The sequence below is a fragment of the Balaenoptera acutorostrata genome, chromosome 20 (assembly GCF_949987535.1).
Source record: "Balaenoptera acutorostrata chromosome 20, mBalAcu1.1, whole genome shotgun sequence".
Taxonomy (NCBI): domain Eukaryota; kingdom Metazoa; phylum Chordata; class Mammalia; order Artiodactyla; family Balaenopteridae; genus Balaenoptera; species Balaenoptera acutorostrata.
Window position 1 is genome coordinate 48,962,162 of NC_080083.1, and position 16,266 is coordinate 48,978,427.

At 44.9% G+C, this 16,266-nt stretch overlaps 1 protein-coding gene across 1 annotated transcript; it reads left to right on the forward strand.

Moving 5' to 3' along the window:
• The first annotated feature begins 3,481 nt into the window (after positions 1-3,481).
• LOC102999708 (translational activator of cytochrome c oxidase 1) lies at positions 3,482-7,787 on the forward strand. Its single transcript, XM_007175781.3, has 5 exons — positions 3,482-3,990; positions 4,291-4,397; positions 6,068-6,195; positions 6,718-6,895; positions 7,231-7,787. Exons 1-5 carry the CDS (start codon positions 3,711-3,713, stop codon positions 7,429-7,431), a joined length of 894 nt encoding a protein of 297 aa, XP_007175843.2. The 5' UTR covers positions 3,482-3,710; the 3' UTR covers positions 7,432-7,787.
• Positions 7,788-16,266: the final 8,479 nt, after the last annotated feature.

Consider the following 16,266-nt stretch of genomic DNA (forward strand, 5'->3'; position numbering starts at 1 on the left):
GCAACTTATCAGATAATAATTCCCTTCTCTGGGTGACTTTTAAAAATTCACTAAGAAACTGTTCTCTAAAATCAGACTGGGAATTCCCTGGTGGTCCAGCGATGAGTCCACGCTTCCACTGCAGGGTTCAATCCCTGGTTGAGGAACTAAGATCCCGCGTGCCACGTGGTGTGGCCAAAAATAAATAAATAAATAAAATAAAATCACAGACTGTCGGAAAGTTTCCTGTTTGAAATTATGTCAGTGAGAATGAAGTCTTACAGTCTTGCTTGGAGAATCTAAGTTGCTTTGACAGAAAAGCAGCCTTGATGTCCAACCCAGGTGTAGAACTTCAGAGCAGGGCTTTCTGAACACAACATTCCACATTTAACATTGTAGTCTTCAAGGAAACTGAACCTTGGGCCCACTTTGCAGTCCAGAGCTGATGTTGACCCTCTTTTCATACAGCTCTGTATTCCTCTGAGTATATCAAACTCTGTTTCATTGAAATTTCACCTAACCTCCACTCATTCCCGTAATTCTATAATAGCGATCTTTTCCTTTAGTGAGACACTCCACCATCCCTCTGGTGTGCAGTTTGCCTTGTTGCAGTGAGTTGATAGCCTGACATTGTTGGACTACAGGTTTGCCCAGGTGGGTTTAGGCTGATTGGACCAGGACTATCTCAAACTTTGTTTTGGCCTCTACTCTTATTCGTGATTATAAATTTCCTTCATTTGCTTTTTGCTACTTGAAGTAACATTTATGTTAAGCTATATTCTTATTTATTATTATTATTGTTTTTAATTTTTTTTTTTAATTTTTGGCTGTGTTGGGTCTTCGTTGATGTGCGTGGGCTTTAGCTGCGGCGAGTCGGGGCTACTCTTCGTTGCAGTGCACGGGCTTCTCATCGCGGTGGCTTCTCTTGTTATGGAGCACGGGCTCTAGGCACACGGGCTTCAGTAGTTGTGGCATGCGGGCTCAGTAGTTGTGGCTCGCCAGCTTAGTTGCTCCGCAGCATGTGGGATCTTCCCTGACCAGGGCTTGAACCCCTCTCCCCTGCATTGGCAGGCGGATTCTTAACCACTGCGCCACCAGGGAAGCCCCTAAGCTATATTTTTATATTACAAAAAGTAATACTCTATATGAATAGCTAGCAAGCACATGAAAAGATGATCAACATCATTAGTCATTTGGGAAATAGAAATCAAAACCACAATGAGAAAAAACAAACAAACAAAACCACAATGAAATACCACTTCATACACACTAGGATGACAACAGCTAGAGTCAAAAAGAGATGATAACAAGTTTTGTCAAGGATGTGGAGAAATTGGAACCCTCACACATTACTGGTAGGGGTGTAAACAATGCAACCATTTTGGAAAACACTCTGGCAGTTCCTCAAAAGATCAAATAGAGTTACTGTATGACTCACCAATTCCACTCCTAGGCATATACCCAAGAGAAATGAAAATATATGTCTATGCAAAAACCTGTATGTGAACGTTCATGACAGCATTATTCAGAATGGTCAAAGGGTGGAAAAAACCCAAATGTCCATCAACTGATGAATGGATAAATAAAAAGTGGTATAGTCATGCGATGGAACATTAGTTAACAACATGGATGAACCCTGAAAACATTATGCTAAATGAAAGAAGCCAGTCGAAAGAACCACATACTGTATGATTCCATTCATATGATATGTCCAGAATAGGCAAACCCATAGAGACAGAAGTAAATTGGTGGTTGCCTAGGACTGGGGGAACTGGGAAAAATGGGGAGTAACTGCTAATGGGTACTTCCTTTTGGGAGTGATGAAAATGTAAAATTTTGGTGATGGCTGCACAAATCTGAATATACTAAAAAACACTGTACACTTTAAATTGGTGATTTGTATGATATTTAAATTACATGTCAGTAAAGTTTTTGTTAAAAAAAAAAAGCTGTACTGGGCACAGGAGTACAGTCCTGCTCTCAAAGAATTTAATATCATGGCAGAGACAAACATTTGATATTAAAAAAGTAAGTGTTAAGGTACAGACATGTATGAAGGGTTATGTGAACACACAGAGTAGGGCATCTGAACCCAAACGGAGAATTTGGAGATGTTTTCCTCTGGTGGGAAATGATGCCTGAGCTGAATATTGAAGGAAGAACAAAAATTAGCCAGAAGTGAGGTAGAACAGCAAAGACACAGGTTTGTGCTTAATACAAGAATTGGGAGAAGCAGTAGGAGCAATCTGGTGTTTCTACATAATCTGCAAAGTACAAGGAGGAGAGTGCCCAGCCCAAGTAGCTTCGATAATAAAAAATAATAAATTAACAATTCATAAGTGCACTATTAGTTACAGCTAAAAACTCAAAGAAGGACTCTTAGGACGGCTTTAACCAAGGAGGGGACAGCTGAACTGGGTCTTGAAGCATGATGAAGATTTTATCACCGAGACAGTGAAGTTCACTCCAAGCAGATAGGGGCAAAGAGGTGATAAAGAACTTGTATTCAGAGTACAGTGAGTATAATTCCCTCCAACTGGACTGTAGTGTCAGGATATGAGACCAGAAAAATGAGTAGATCTGAGATTACGAAGGTTCTTACATAATAATAACTAAAAAATAACATAAAACCTATGCCTGTGTATTTTATCCGTTATCCCATTTAATCATAGCAAGGCCATTCTACAGGTAAGAAAACTGAAATATAGGAAAGTAAAGGAACTTGCCCAAGGTTACACTAGTAAGTGTAACAACCGGGGTTTGAACCCACCAGTTCAGACCAGAGGCCACAAACTTAAACTGCTCTCTATCTAACACACCAAGTTTTTGGATTTAATCTCACCAACATGGGGAGCCACTGGAAAGTTGTTCACAGTTGCTTTGTTTCTTCTATACCTTCTCCTCCTAATGCCATCGGTTTTCTCTTCTGGGAGAGCAGAGGGAAAATGCAGAGGGGAATTAGGCTCCAGGAAATTCTTCTGATCATTCTCCCCCTCCAGGATGGCAAGCGTCTCTTGCATTTAGGGACTTCATCACTATGATCGCTGCTGCTATTTACATAAGATTTTATTACTTTAAAGCTCCAAGAGCTTTTTTCAACCCTCTTATGTTGGTAAAGCAAGTAGGAGCATCCTTATTTACAGATATCGAAGAGGAAGTTCAGAGAGACTAAATGATTGGATAAATCACGTCTCTGGGCGGCGATTTCCCTACCTTAAAGTGAAGTGATTGAACTACCTATTTCTTTGCAACAACAAAACATTTATCATTCTAGGCCTGCTTAGAATTGGGAAGTCATTCTGAAGCAAAATCAGTTTCATAACTCAGATGTATCTCTACTAGATCATTGTGGGAAGTAAAAGTCCGGCGCTCCCCAGGCAACCAAGACGGATTGAGCACAGGGTTGCCCCACCTCCGCCCAGGCTCTGCGCAGCTGCAACGGAAAAGCAAGTACCACGCGACGGAACGGCTTTTGTGGGCGGTGGGGACGCGTTTCTGGAACGGACCGGGAAAAGGAAGTGTGCTACACCACTGAATGTACCCACTCCCGGCTGCCGCGGGGAAGGTGCGGCGTACTTCGTGTTCCGGCTGTCCGGGGTGGGCCTGAGCCTTTGGCTCTCCAGTGACGGGTGGAGGAGACTGCAGGCTCTGGACCTGCTTGTTTTGGTGGCGGACTCGGCGGACTGACCTCGGCCGCTGCTCTTGCTGACCTTGGCCCAGGGTCGGAGCCGATGGCGGCTTGGGCCGCTGTCACCTTGAGCAGGGCCGTTGCCCAGTGCTTGTGGGCGCGAGGCCCCGGCGTCCGGGTGGCTCTTCCGAGCTTCCCCCCGGCCTTCCAGCCTGAGCCCCCAGGCTGTAGCCCCTGTGGGGGCCGGACGCTGCACCTCACGGCAGAAGTCCTCGCCGGGCACAACAAGTGGTCCAAAGTCCGGCACATCAAGGGTCCCAAGGACACCGAAAGGAGTCGCATCTTCTCCAAGCTCAGTTTGAGCATTCGCCTAGCGGTTAAAGGTGAGAACTTGACGGTCACCCACCGGTGGTAGCCACTTGCCCTCACTATGCCCACGGCTTTGCTTGCCTCCTAGAGTTGGGCCAGGCCCACCCCGATCCTCGGCCTTTCATTCAGAGCGAATTGAAAACTTCTTTTCCAAAATACCCAGATCTCATTCAAACACTGGATAAAGTGTCCTAAACGAACCGAGATCTAAGTGCTGACTTGTCGCTCTTTTGGCTGATGGGGGTAGGAGGCGGAAATCCCTTTTTTCTCTGATGTCATAATGAGATATCTCTGCTTACTCTTTTCTATCTCAGAAGGAGGCCCCAACCCCGAGTTCAATAGCAACCTGGCCAGCATCTTAGAGGTGTGTCGCAGCAAGCACATGCCCAAGGCGACAATTGAGGCAGCACTGAAAATGGAGGTGTGTCCTCAGTTTAACTTTCTTGTTTTTTATTTATTTTTATATTTTTTATTTTTGGCTGTGTTGAGTCTTAGTTTCTGTGCGAGGGCTTTCTCTAGTTGCGGCAAGCGGGGGCCACTCTTCATCGCGGTGCGTGGGCCTCTCACTATCGCGGCCTCTCTTGTTGCGGAGCACGGGCTCCAGACGCGCAGGCTCAGTAGTTGTGGCGCACGGGCTTAGTTGCTCCGCGGCATGTGGGATCTTCCCAGACCAGGGCTCGAACCCATGTCCCCTGCATTGGCAGGCAGATTCTCAACCACTGCACCACCAGGGAAGCCCAACTTTCTTGTTTTTGATCACAGCCCCTACAGGGTACATGTCTGGAAGGCCACCACACACTCTTTAAATTATCAGAGAAGGGTAGTGATGTTGTTGACACCCTCAACCCAGAGCCTTCTGGTGACTCTTCTCTCGGCCATTGGTTATGGGAGCACAGTCAGGAATAGGATATATAGACAGTGTATAGAACTATATAGCCTAGGACTGCTGAGCTGAGTTTTGAGGAGATGGTGTAAAAAGAAGGGGCACAGTATGGGGAAAGCCCTGGTGTTAGTTTGAGGAAGGGTTTGTTTTTCTGATATTTATGCCTTAAAGGAGAAAAGCCAGTAGAAAGAGAGAGGGTGCAGATGATAGTGATAGTGGGAGGGGCTGGGATGTAGAGCCTAGGTGTGGGAATTGTCTTCAAGCCCAGCTGAGGGGACACCTCTTCTCTAGGACAAGCGGGAAGGATCTGAGGAAGTAGTAGTCATCTTAATTGCTAACAGTTATTGAGTGCTTATTCCAGGCCAAGTTCTTTGATAAGAACTTTGTATGCATTACCTCACTGAATCCTCAGAACAACCTTAAATGGAAACTGAGGCACTGAAAGATTAGGCGACTTGACCACGTCACACAGAAAATGACAGACTGGGAACCGACAGACTCCAGAGCCTATGCCTAACCATCATACATACTGCCCTCCTGTCAGGTGTGGTGCAGAGAAGGCGGTGGAGGCAGAGGATTTTCCCCCACCTGGTGTCCTTAATTTCCTTTGTGAAAGAGGAAGGGAGAAGTCATCAGTTGAGAGTTCCTGGGAAGACGGCAGGGCAGGGTGATGGAGAGAGTGGTGAAGATCGGATGCATGGGCAAAGAATGAGCAGAGGCAGTGTGGGAGATCCAGATGAGATTGGTCATTAGAGGTTTTGATTGATTGTTTGAATTTTGAGGCTATGCTATTTGATAAGGCCCAGATGTGTCATTTCACGTAGCAGTACTCAGCAGCCCTGGGGTAGGAACACAGGTGGGTTTCACGTGGGATAAGGTGTAGGAGAATGAGTTTTAGTAGCAGCTAGGTGGGGTGGATGTGGGATTCAGCTGGGGAGGGGCGGAAACAAAGCTGGGATACGGCAGATTGTTCAGGGACAAGAGAAACAGACTGCCTTCCAAATAAGGGATAATACTTCCAATTATCTCAAAAGTTGGTCCCAAGGGCCTTCTCTCAGAGGGGAGGACAAAATTGAAGCCTTAACAGCCTAGGCTCCAGTCCAGGGAGCCCATCCCATGGAGTCAACTTTGTGGTGCCTGTGGTGCCTGGGCTGGCGTGTAGGAGGGAACTAGGAAACCGGAAAATGTGCTTATGTTGTTTATTGCAGAAAACCAAGGACATTTATTTGTTGTATGAGGGCCGAGGCCCTGGTGGCTCTTCTCTTCTCATTGAGGCGTTATCTAACAGTAGCTCCAAGTGCCACTCGGACATCAAACATATCCTGAACAAGAATGGGTAGGTGTGTGTCTGGGGAGAGTAGAAGGGTACAGAGTCTTTAGGTTCCGATTCTGTGCAGGGAAAGTCCTGTTGTTCCTGGTGGCGTTTCAAGTTTTACACACACTTCATCCTTAGCAGAATCCAAATGGGATCATTTATTCTCCCTTAATGTGTTCTGTACTGGGCAGGATCCAAAAGACTTGTTCATCAGGTGTAGAACGAGCTCTCTGTCCCATTATCCCATCTGTCTGTATAATGTCCAGGTCTTAAAATGTACAACCAGGAATGGAATCTTAATTGCACAGGAATTGATGAGCAAAGTCTTTGCATCCTCCAAACTCCAGACAGGGCAGAAAATAGAGGGTTGGGGTTATGTTTGGATTATTCCCTTGCCCGGTGGTAGCTGCATCTGCCTCAGGAAGAGAGCTGCTCCATGTCTGTTTATACTCCAGGGGCTGGGTGGGAATGAGTGCTTGGCAGTGCTGTGTGGAGACTGAGTGTCTAAAGGCATTCATTCTGGCCCATTTCCTTTCCTATTAGGGGAATGATGGCTGAAGGAGCTCGCCACTCCTTTGACAAAAAGGGGGTGATCGTGGTTGGAGTGGAGGACAAAGAGAAGAAAGCTGTGAATCTAGAGCGTGCCCTGGAGCTGGCAATAGAAGCAGGAGCTGAGGATGTCAAGGAAGCTGAAGATGAAGAGGAAACGAACATTTTTAAAGTGAGTATGAAGCCTTAGTGTTTGGTGGACTTCTGAGAGGCCCCTGATTGACACGTTAAGGCATGCTTCTGTCAGTCTCTTCTTTCCTGTGCCCGGGGTACAGGTGAGATAAAGAGCTCACATATTGCACAGACATTTACTAAGAGAATACCGGATAGGGCTTACTCTCTTGAGGATGATGAGAAGGATTCAGAACATTGAAAACTCTGTTTCTGCAGTGAAGACTTAAACCCAGTGATACATTAGAATAATTCCATTCAGATTTTGCAAACTTCTGTCCAGCTTTGTCCTGTTATCTCCTGGCTACTTACCTCCTGACTTTCCTTTGTTCCTAGTTTATTTGTGATGTCTCTTCACTGCATCAAGTGAGGAAGAAGCTGGACTCCCTGGGCCTGTGTTCTGTGTCCTGTATGCTAGAGTTCATCCCCAACACAAAGGTGCGGCTGGCTGACCCTGACCTGGAGCAGGCTGCCCATCTCATCCAGGCTCTCGGCAACCACGGTGACGTGATCCACGTCTATGACAACATTGAGTAGCCAGGCTGTACGTGCCCCCCGGCAGCCTATTCTGGAGCACAAGCTTCTGCAGCGTCCTCTGAGACTCAAGTAGGTCAGGGCGGTGGGTGGTCTAGCAGGTTAGGAAGCATAAGACCTGTAGTTTGTGGTCAGTGGAATCCCTGCACTTTTGTGAGGCCTCTTTGTCAGCTCTGCTGGTGTCTCAGCGCCCTCCCAGGTGAGTCCCTCCACATCCTTCTGGATGTAGAGTGAGGCCAGTCAGCTGGTCAGATTCTGATCTCAGGAAGTTGGCCCTTGTGGGGATGGTAGGTGCCCTGAGGGCCCATGTACTAGAAACTGCTCTTAAATAATAACAGTGATTGACCTGGGTTGCTGCACTGCTGTTGTATGACTCTTGAGTTTTCCTGGGTTTGTGTCCAGTTGCTGGGACCCTCTTGACTTCCTTTCAGGTCTATAGGCTTAGTTCCACTACTCCAATCCCAAGACTTTATTTTTTTGATTGACCATAGAAATGTAGCTCCCTCCAGGTACTTTGTGCTCTAGTGCTCATCTCATGGCTGAAACCTGCCATTCTTTCACGTAACCAATATTGATCAAACACCTACTGTGTACCAGGAACTGCACTTACAAGCTGTTCAATTGATGCCCTGTGTTAGATCCACTCTAAGACATAGGACCTCAGGGGGAAGACAGGATTGCTCTCTACTGGAGCTGTCCCAGGGCAATGTGAGGTGCTGTGCATGCATCCTTGTTCTCTTTATGTGGCCTCTGTACCCTTCTTCTGTCAGAGAGCTTAAGGCTCTAGCCCCGAAGGAGATCAAGTGCCAATGATAAGGGACTCCAGGCCCTGCTTTGCCTGGGTCCTCTGTGTTCTGAGATTGCTCGGAGTGGACCTGTCAGTGAGCTGCACTCAGGAAGGGCTATACCAAGCTGGTTTTGAAAGCTGCTTGATCCCCAGAATGCCCAGCCCTGGCTCCTTTTCATCCCTGATGCCAGATGATGGGGCACTGGGAACTGGAAAGGAAATAAGAACAGAAAGAAGGCTGAGTCAAAAGCCTGGCCAGGTGGGAAATAGGGGCCTTGGTGCCTTTTGTTCCTGAGTCACTTCTGGGTTTAGAGAGACCAGGAGTGCCAACCACCTGTGCTGGAGCCCGTCAAGCGTGTCGGGCCTGGAGAGGCTTTTTGATCCCTATTATTCACCTTCTTGTAAGTTGTTTAAGCCAGTTCTGAGCTCAGAGTAATTTTCCTGAAGGACTCTTAGGTAAATGAGGATGGAAAAGAACTAAAACCAAATTGGCTATAAATGATAACTTCACCTTCTAGGAAAAACAGATTACTAATTCCATGATGACTTCAACAGCTGGAGAGTGAAGGCTAGAGGGAGGAAAACCAATGAAATAATCTGTTATCGTGCCAGAGCATACGCTGTTATACCTCATTTCATAATTTTGGTGCTACCTGGCATTCTTTAGTTTTTATAGGAGATAACTCATCTAAATATCTGAATAGCACATCATTAAAATAGGGCAATGTAAAGTTTAAATGCCACTTCCTAATTTATAAGATACTTTCATATTTTATTTATTTGATTTTCAAAACAAACCTATAAAATAGTCAGGCCAAGTATTTTATGCACAGATGATCTCTTACCAAGCAGGTGAGAACTACATCTCTATAAAATAAACCAAGGTCTATTGTAAATGTTGAATATAAATTAATTTGGAGGAATGTGGTCATTCTGATCTGAGAAATCTGTACTAAGGAAGCCTGCTCTAGAAGGGAACTTGGTTACTCATGTGAATAGTCCTCTAATCTAATAGATAGGATTTGTTAATGTGAATTCTTGTGTAACCAGTTTTCTTGCATCAAGACATACTAAACAGCTCTGCACTGACCCCTGGCGGTGCCCTGCAGTCTTTCCTGCAGTTAGTATGGGAAAGGCAGAAATGAAAGCTTACTTGGACCTGCTCTGCCTCTAGATCTGGTAAAGAGACCCTTAGATATATAGGTTAAATAGTTAACTATTTAACTGAATAGTTAAGTAAAGAGGGTATGAGTTATTCTGCCACTAGAAATTATTTTTCAAAGAATATTTTGTGTCAGAGAAAATGTTTACAATATAATGTTAAGTGAAAAACAAAGATGCAAAACTATATGTATAGTATGATCCAAATTTTAAAATATATATCATACTTTATATATGAACTTTTAAAAAACGACTAGAAGGAAGTATACCAAAATATCAAAACTGGTTATCTCTGGGTGGTGATGTTATAATTGAGTTTTATTTTCAATAATCATGTCTTACTTTTATCAGGGAAGCATTTTTTAAAAAAGAAAACTAGTCACATTATTGTCCTGTTAGGGAGACAGCATGTGAGAGGGTGGGATTCAGGTGTACCTTAAAGTCAGAAGAATAGGGTCTGGTCCTGGCTTGCCTTTGCCTTATCTTTGGTCATTGTCTTAGCAACACAAAATCATTTAGAGCCTTGAGCTGGCTCGGGCTCATTTTGAAGTTTCCTTTCAGTGGGATGGAAGTATCAGTGACAGGCTCTGTCCATAACCTTGACTCTTACAAGAAGCGCTCGTGTGGTATGTAGCTGCCCCAGCTCTGCCAGGGGCCCCCGCTGAATCAGACAGGAACAATGAAAACTGCCTCTAGCCAACTACAGAAACTCAGTCGTGTGGTTGAGTTACTTTTTTTTTCTCTCGGAAATATATAGCACAGCTGTCAATAAAGCTTCACACTCTAAGAGTCCTCAACTTTTGAATCCCTGGGGACTCCTCTGAAGACATTCTATGAAGAGAAAATAAACGAGCCAGTGGGTCTCACAAAAGAGAGTGTCATGATAGATACTACACTCGTCTTGACTGAAATCACTTTCTCTCTTTATTCTATCCCCAGACAGTGATGGGATAGAAGTTTTTAGTTGTTCCTCTTTTTATCTTTCTTTGGTTTGTTCCAAAAAGGTAACCTTTATTGTTTTTTAAAAAGTCAAACCTTATAGAAATATACAGCAAAAAAATAAAAGTCCCATCTAATCCTAACCTCCTAAAATAACAACCACCATTAACAGTCGGCTCTACTCCTTGGTATCAATCTGCTGGGGAACAAATTCTGACTCTGTCAGTTGCTAGCAACCTTGGGGAAGAACTTAACCTCTTTGTAATTATTTCTTCATCTATAAAATGAGGATAGGGCTTCCCTGGTGGCGCAGTGGTTGAGAATCTGCCTGCCAATGCAGGGGACACGGGTTCGAGCCCTGGTCTGGGAAGATCCCACATGCCGCGGAGCAACTGGGCCCGTGAGCCACAATTACTGAGCCTGCGCGTCTGGAGCCTGTGCTCCGCAAGAAGAGAGGCCGCGATAGTGAGAGGCCCGCGCACCGCGATGAAGAGTGGCCCCCGCTCGCCGCAACTAGAGAAAGCCCTCGCGCAGAAACGAAGACCCAACACAGCCATAAATCAATAAAATAAAAATTAAAAAAAAAAAAAAATGAGGATAATAGCATCTATATCATAGGGTTGTTTTGAGAATTAAATAATATATGCTAAGCACTTAAAACAGTGCCTGGCAACAGTAAGTGTTCAGTGTATGTTGGCCTTTTTTCCCACTAAGTGTGAAAGAACATTTTTAAAAACTGAAATGTGATCACCCTGTATATATCTGCTTTATAACCTGTCTCCTGCGCCCCCTCCCCCCAACTATATCCTGGATTCCTTTGGGCATTAGAATGGAGACGTCTGCTTCATTCTTTTTAGTAGCTACATAGTATTTTATTGTATTAATTAATGTGCCATAATTTATTGACCTAGCGTCTCTGTCAATGGGCATTTGGGTTGTCTATCTTACAGAAGACGCTACCATGAACATTCTTTACCTTTGCTCTCTTGCCAAGTATTCTTTAGGATAAATTTATAGAAGTGGAATTTCAAAACGAAAAGCAATTTTTCTTTAGAAGTACATGTCATATATAAAAATGTAAAGAAGATGTAAAAATCTTCTGTGTACATCACTCCTTAACAATGCGGATAACCTAACTGGTTGAACTGGTAATCTGAATATATTCCACTTTGCCTCTGAATTAAAAGAATTTTCATCAAATTAGGTGATAGGTTTTTTGGTTTGTTTTCTTTTTTACACCAAATTCATTGAGCTATCCCGTAAGGAAATTTATTCATTTGTATTTATTGTTCCCTGTCATGTGTCCTATGCTCTTGGAAGAAAAAAGGAAAATGTGCAGCTGGTGTGTGATTGGCTGCCTAATGAGTCTTGGGGTCAGGAGTGGCTCACGTGCTTAACCAGGAGCATCTACTCAGTGTAAAACTAGGGGAATAGACTTGAGAAGGCCTGGCCCAGTTGGGAGGCTTCACATGGGGAAAATGAAGAGTGAGGAGAGAGACAACATAGAGTAGATAAAATACATAGCTAAAAGGGCACACTTGTGGAAATTACATTCAATTACTAACACCCCCATTTGAAGTTCACTTATTTATTTAACAAATTATTGGTTTTTTTTTTAAGAATTATATGTTGAACACTTTGACTGTTTTTAATAGCCGGTAGAGTGAAGCCTAATTAATTATATCTTGTGAATTCTGAGTTTTTAAAAAAAATATTTATTTAATTTATTTATTTGGTTGCGCCGGGTCTTAGTTGCAGCTCGCCGGCTCCTTCAGTTGAGGCATGTGAACTCTTAGTTGTGGCATGCATGTGGGATCTAGTTCCCTGACCAGGGATCAGACCCGGGCCCCTTGCATTGGGGGTGCGGAGTCTTAACCACTGTGCCACCAGGGAAGTCCCAAATACTTGTTTTTTTGAATGTGCTGTGAGAGATGCTAGGCCACCTTTTTTGAATGACACAGCCTCTGTCTTTATGCTTACTTTCTTAAAGGCAATTACAATAGCGTAAGATAAGCACTTTGATGAAGAAAGTGCTAGGTGCTCTGGTACCCAGATTTAGGGGTTTCTGCCTGGAAAGGCTTCCTGAAGGGAGCAATGTTTAGGCTTAGTTCTTCCCTGAAAGAATGGGGGTGGGGCAAGAATGGAGGAGAGGAGTGTTCGAGACAGAGAAAATAGCACATGCAGGGGTTAGAGGCAAAAGAGAGTCATATTTGAGGAACTTCCAGTGGTTCTGTGTGGCCAGAACACAGAATTTGAATGATGGGGTTGTTGGAGCTGGGAAATGGAAAAACTTGTGGCTGGAAAAGGAACGGCCTGGGTCCTGAAGAGCCTTCTTAGCTACATTCAGGTATTCGACTTGTCCTAAGGGTGATGGGAAACTCTAAAGTTTTTAAGCAGAGCATGACAGGATCAGGTATCCGTTTTAAAGGATCACCCTGTGATGGGAGTGATCTTGAGAGGCTGTTACACTAAGTAATCCAAGTGAGAGATTTTGGGGGTTGGAACTAGGATGGTGGAGCTGGGGCTGGGAGAGGAGTGGACAGATTGGAGACATGGTCAAGATTAGCTGTGGGGGAAGGGAAATGGAGAGGAAGAGCTCTCCAAGTTAGATAACTCAAAAGCATCCAACTCGGGGAACTGAAGATGGAGAGAGGATATAGAGAGCTATGGAGGAAAATGATCAGTTCAGTTTGGACCTGTAGAATTTGAGGTGCCTGTGGGATACTCAGTGGGTGATGCCTCTGAAGTTCAGAAGAAAGCCCAGTACGGTAAACGCAGCATGGGAATGCTTGAGATGGCTGGTTAAGCAGCAGGCGACAGAAACGAAGCCCTCAAAGAAAGCAGTTGGTAGGAAAGTAGAAGAAAAATCAGAAGGCTCTTTTCAGCTAAAGACTTAATGTAGTTGTATTGCATGTGCTACTATGTACGAGGCACTGTTCTAAGTGCTGGTGATAGCGCAGTGAGCAGGACAAAATCCCTCTTCCTACACGGCTTATGTTTATTGTAGTTGGAGGAAAGACAATAAGTATATAATTTCAGGCACTATGAAGAAAAATAAGGCAGAATATGGAAATATAGAATGATGGAGGGGAGAGGGGCTATTTTGGATGGTGTGTTTAGGCGCTCTGAATAGTTGATATCTGAGCAGAGACCTGAATGAAATGCAAGAATTAGCTGTGGGAACATCTTAGGGAAGAGCATTCTAGGCAGAACAAATGGCAAGTGCAAAGGTCCTGAGCTCGGTTCAAAGTATGGTGAGAAGGCCAGTGTGGCTGGAGCGATTGAGGGAGGAGGAGAGTTGAGGTAGGAGAGGATGGCTGGAGCCAGCTCCTGTTGGGCCTGGAAGATTCTATTCTAAGTGTGATGGGAAGCCATTGGAGGGTTGAGAGCAGGGGAGTGACATGATCTGAATTACATTTTACAAGGATCACGCTGGCTGCTGTGTGGAGAATCATTTGCTGGGTGGCCACAGAGGAAACAGGGAAACCAGTTAGGAGGCTAGGGCAGTTATACAGTAGAGAGGGTGGTGGCTTGCACTGGGGTGGAAGTGGTGAGAAGTAGTTGGATTCAGATACATTTTGAAAGGAGAGCTGAAAAGACTTGCTGGATGACTGGATATAGGGATGTTAGGGAAAGAGTAAAATCAAGGAAGACGCCTCCTAGGTTTGTATTTTAACAATTGGGAAAACAGAGGAGCAAGTTTTGTGGGGGAAGGGGGAAAGAATCAAGAGTTCAGTGTAAAACACATTAAGTTGGAGTTGTGTTTTAGACATTCCAAGAGAAGCTGCTGAATGGACCTTTGAATACAGGCAAGTATTCCTAAATCTAGGAGTGGGTGCTACATTTCCACTGGCATAAATTTTTTTTTTTTAATATTTATTTCACAGCTCAATAAAATTAAGGGTCAGATCTGAGCCTCAGATTGGCAGATTGTGACCTCCAGCACTGGCCTATTACACACATTCTTAACAGGGTGATATCCCCAACAGGACGAAAAATGATTCTTACGAGGTGAAAAAAATCTTCGATAATATGATGGTATATGGGCTTCAAAGCTCAGCCCTACCTGACAAAATCTTATCCCTTAATATTTAATTTCTCACATTAAGGAGAATTTAAATTTAATTAAGTAATTAAAAATTTTCTCCTTGGGGGGTGATAATGAAAAAAACAGTTGAGAAATGTGCAAGAACATGGCCTTTGGGTGTCAGAAAGCCCTGATGTGGATCCTGGCTTTACCACTTGGACATGATACTTACCTTCTCTGAGCTTCACCTTCACCATTCAAACACCAGTACTACTACTTACCTCAAAGTTACTGAAAAGAATACAATGATGTGTATAAAATTGATGACTGAATTAAAAAAAAAAAAAGTTACTGAAAAGATTTGAGAGGATGTGCCTGGCATATAGAAAATGACTGATAAATATTAGTTCTCTCCGCTTTACCTCCCGTTCCCAGAAAAGAGAAGTTATTATAGTTAAGGAACTACCATAAACTGGGTAGGGATCAACTCAAGTGGGAAAATGACAGACTTAAAAGCTTGTTGGAGGAAAAAAATAACAGGACAAGGGGCCTGATTGAATGGTAGGGGTGGGGGGGAGGGGCGGGGGTAAACAAAGAGAGAAGAGAGAAATCTAAGGTAATTCTTAAGAGGTTTGATACCAAGGCAAAGCCACCACTAAAGGTTCTTAGTTTACAGTTGAAAGCGACAAGAGGAAGATGATTCTGGCGTCTGATTTATATTACAGTAGAACAGAGGCCAGAGGAAGGGAACCCGGATTGTGGAGGACTTGGAATCTGAAGATCTGGGTGTATAACATGTTGAACAATGGGGGTTGGGAAAATTAATTATGGTCATCTCTATTTTGAAATATGCAGCCAGTACAATTGTTTTGGAACAATATTCAGTGGCCCCGGAAAACACTTATGATAAAATGTAAGCACACTACAAAACAATGTGAAGCCGTTTTTATCAAACGTTGTATATTTAGGTAGGAAAGATAAAATTATCTCTGGGGTGGAAGTTTTATTTTTATTTTTTTCAATTTTAATACAAAGAGCTTGTATTGCTTTTATGACCAGGAAAAAAAAAAAAAGTTTTCTTCCCGAAAGAACCTCTCTGGCTTTGCACTTAATGGTTTCGGCCCTGGCCAGCAGATTCCTAGGACCCACTTTCCGGCACTATCTCAGCCCCTTGGAGAGTGTGGCCCTGGAGGTGTGAGACCCAGGAAAAGGCGGGCAGTGGTAAGCCGCTCCTGCCTCCCGGCAAGCGCAGCGTCTGGACCGGAGGACTTGCCTGGGGATCCGGCGGCAGAGGTGGCCACATGCCGGCAAGCGCTCAGAGCCAGAACCTTCCCCGCTTATTACGCGCCCGGTGTGGGCACAGGGAGGGGCAGGACCTCAGCCTCAGAGACCGCCGAGAGCCGGGAGGGCAGGAGGCCAAGGGGCCCCTCCAGCCGCCTTCCCAAACTCCAGCCCCAAAGTAGCCGGCGGGGAACCGCGCCAGCCCGCGCGCCCGCCGAGCCTTGGGTGACTGACGGGAGGTGGGAATGTGGGCGGAGCCTCAAGCGCGAGCTGTGATTGGAGCGACCCACACCTCCCAGGGAGAGAGGGAGGGCAAGCCTGCGAGGGATGCGCAGAGGAGGGTGCTCAGAGCCCTCTATGTGATTGGCTAGCAGCGGAGTGAACCGGGCGCTGTTTCAATGATTGGCAGGCGGTAGACAGCCCTCGGAAACTGCCTTGCCTTCGCCTATTGGCATCCTGCGAGAGTAGGCGGGATTGGTTCATCAAGTGGTGCTGATGATTAGCTGGCGGCTGAGAGTTAGGATGTTGGAGAGAGAGCGGGGGGGAAGGAGGGGCGGCAGGGGCAGCGACTTCCTCCTTGTTATTGGCTGGTGAAGTGAGTGGGGGGTGGTACCAAGGTCCAGCGGTTGCCTAGGATTGGCGG

What these genes read in the sequence shown, in the direction of transcription:
- LOC102999708 (XM_007175781.3), top strand. Translation starts at nt 3,711, where the DNA reads ATGGCGGCTTGGGCCGCTGTCACCTTGAGCAGGGCCGTTGCCCAGTGC. An exon ending in CATTCGCCTAGCGGTTAAAG is followed by an intron (nt 3,991 to 4,290) that starts GTGAGAACTTGA and finishes TTTCTATCTCAG; the next exon opens with AAGGAGGCCCCAACCCCGAG. An exon ending in AGGCAGCACTGAAAATGGAG is followed by an intron (nt 4,398 to 6,067) that starts GTGTGTCCTCAG and finishes TGTTTATTGCAG; the next exon opens with AAAACCAAGGACATTTATTT.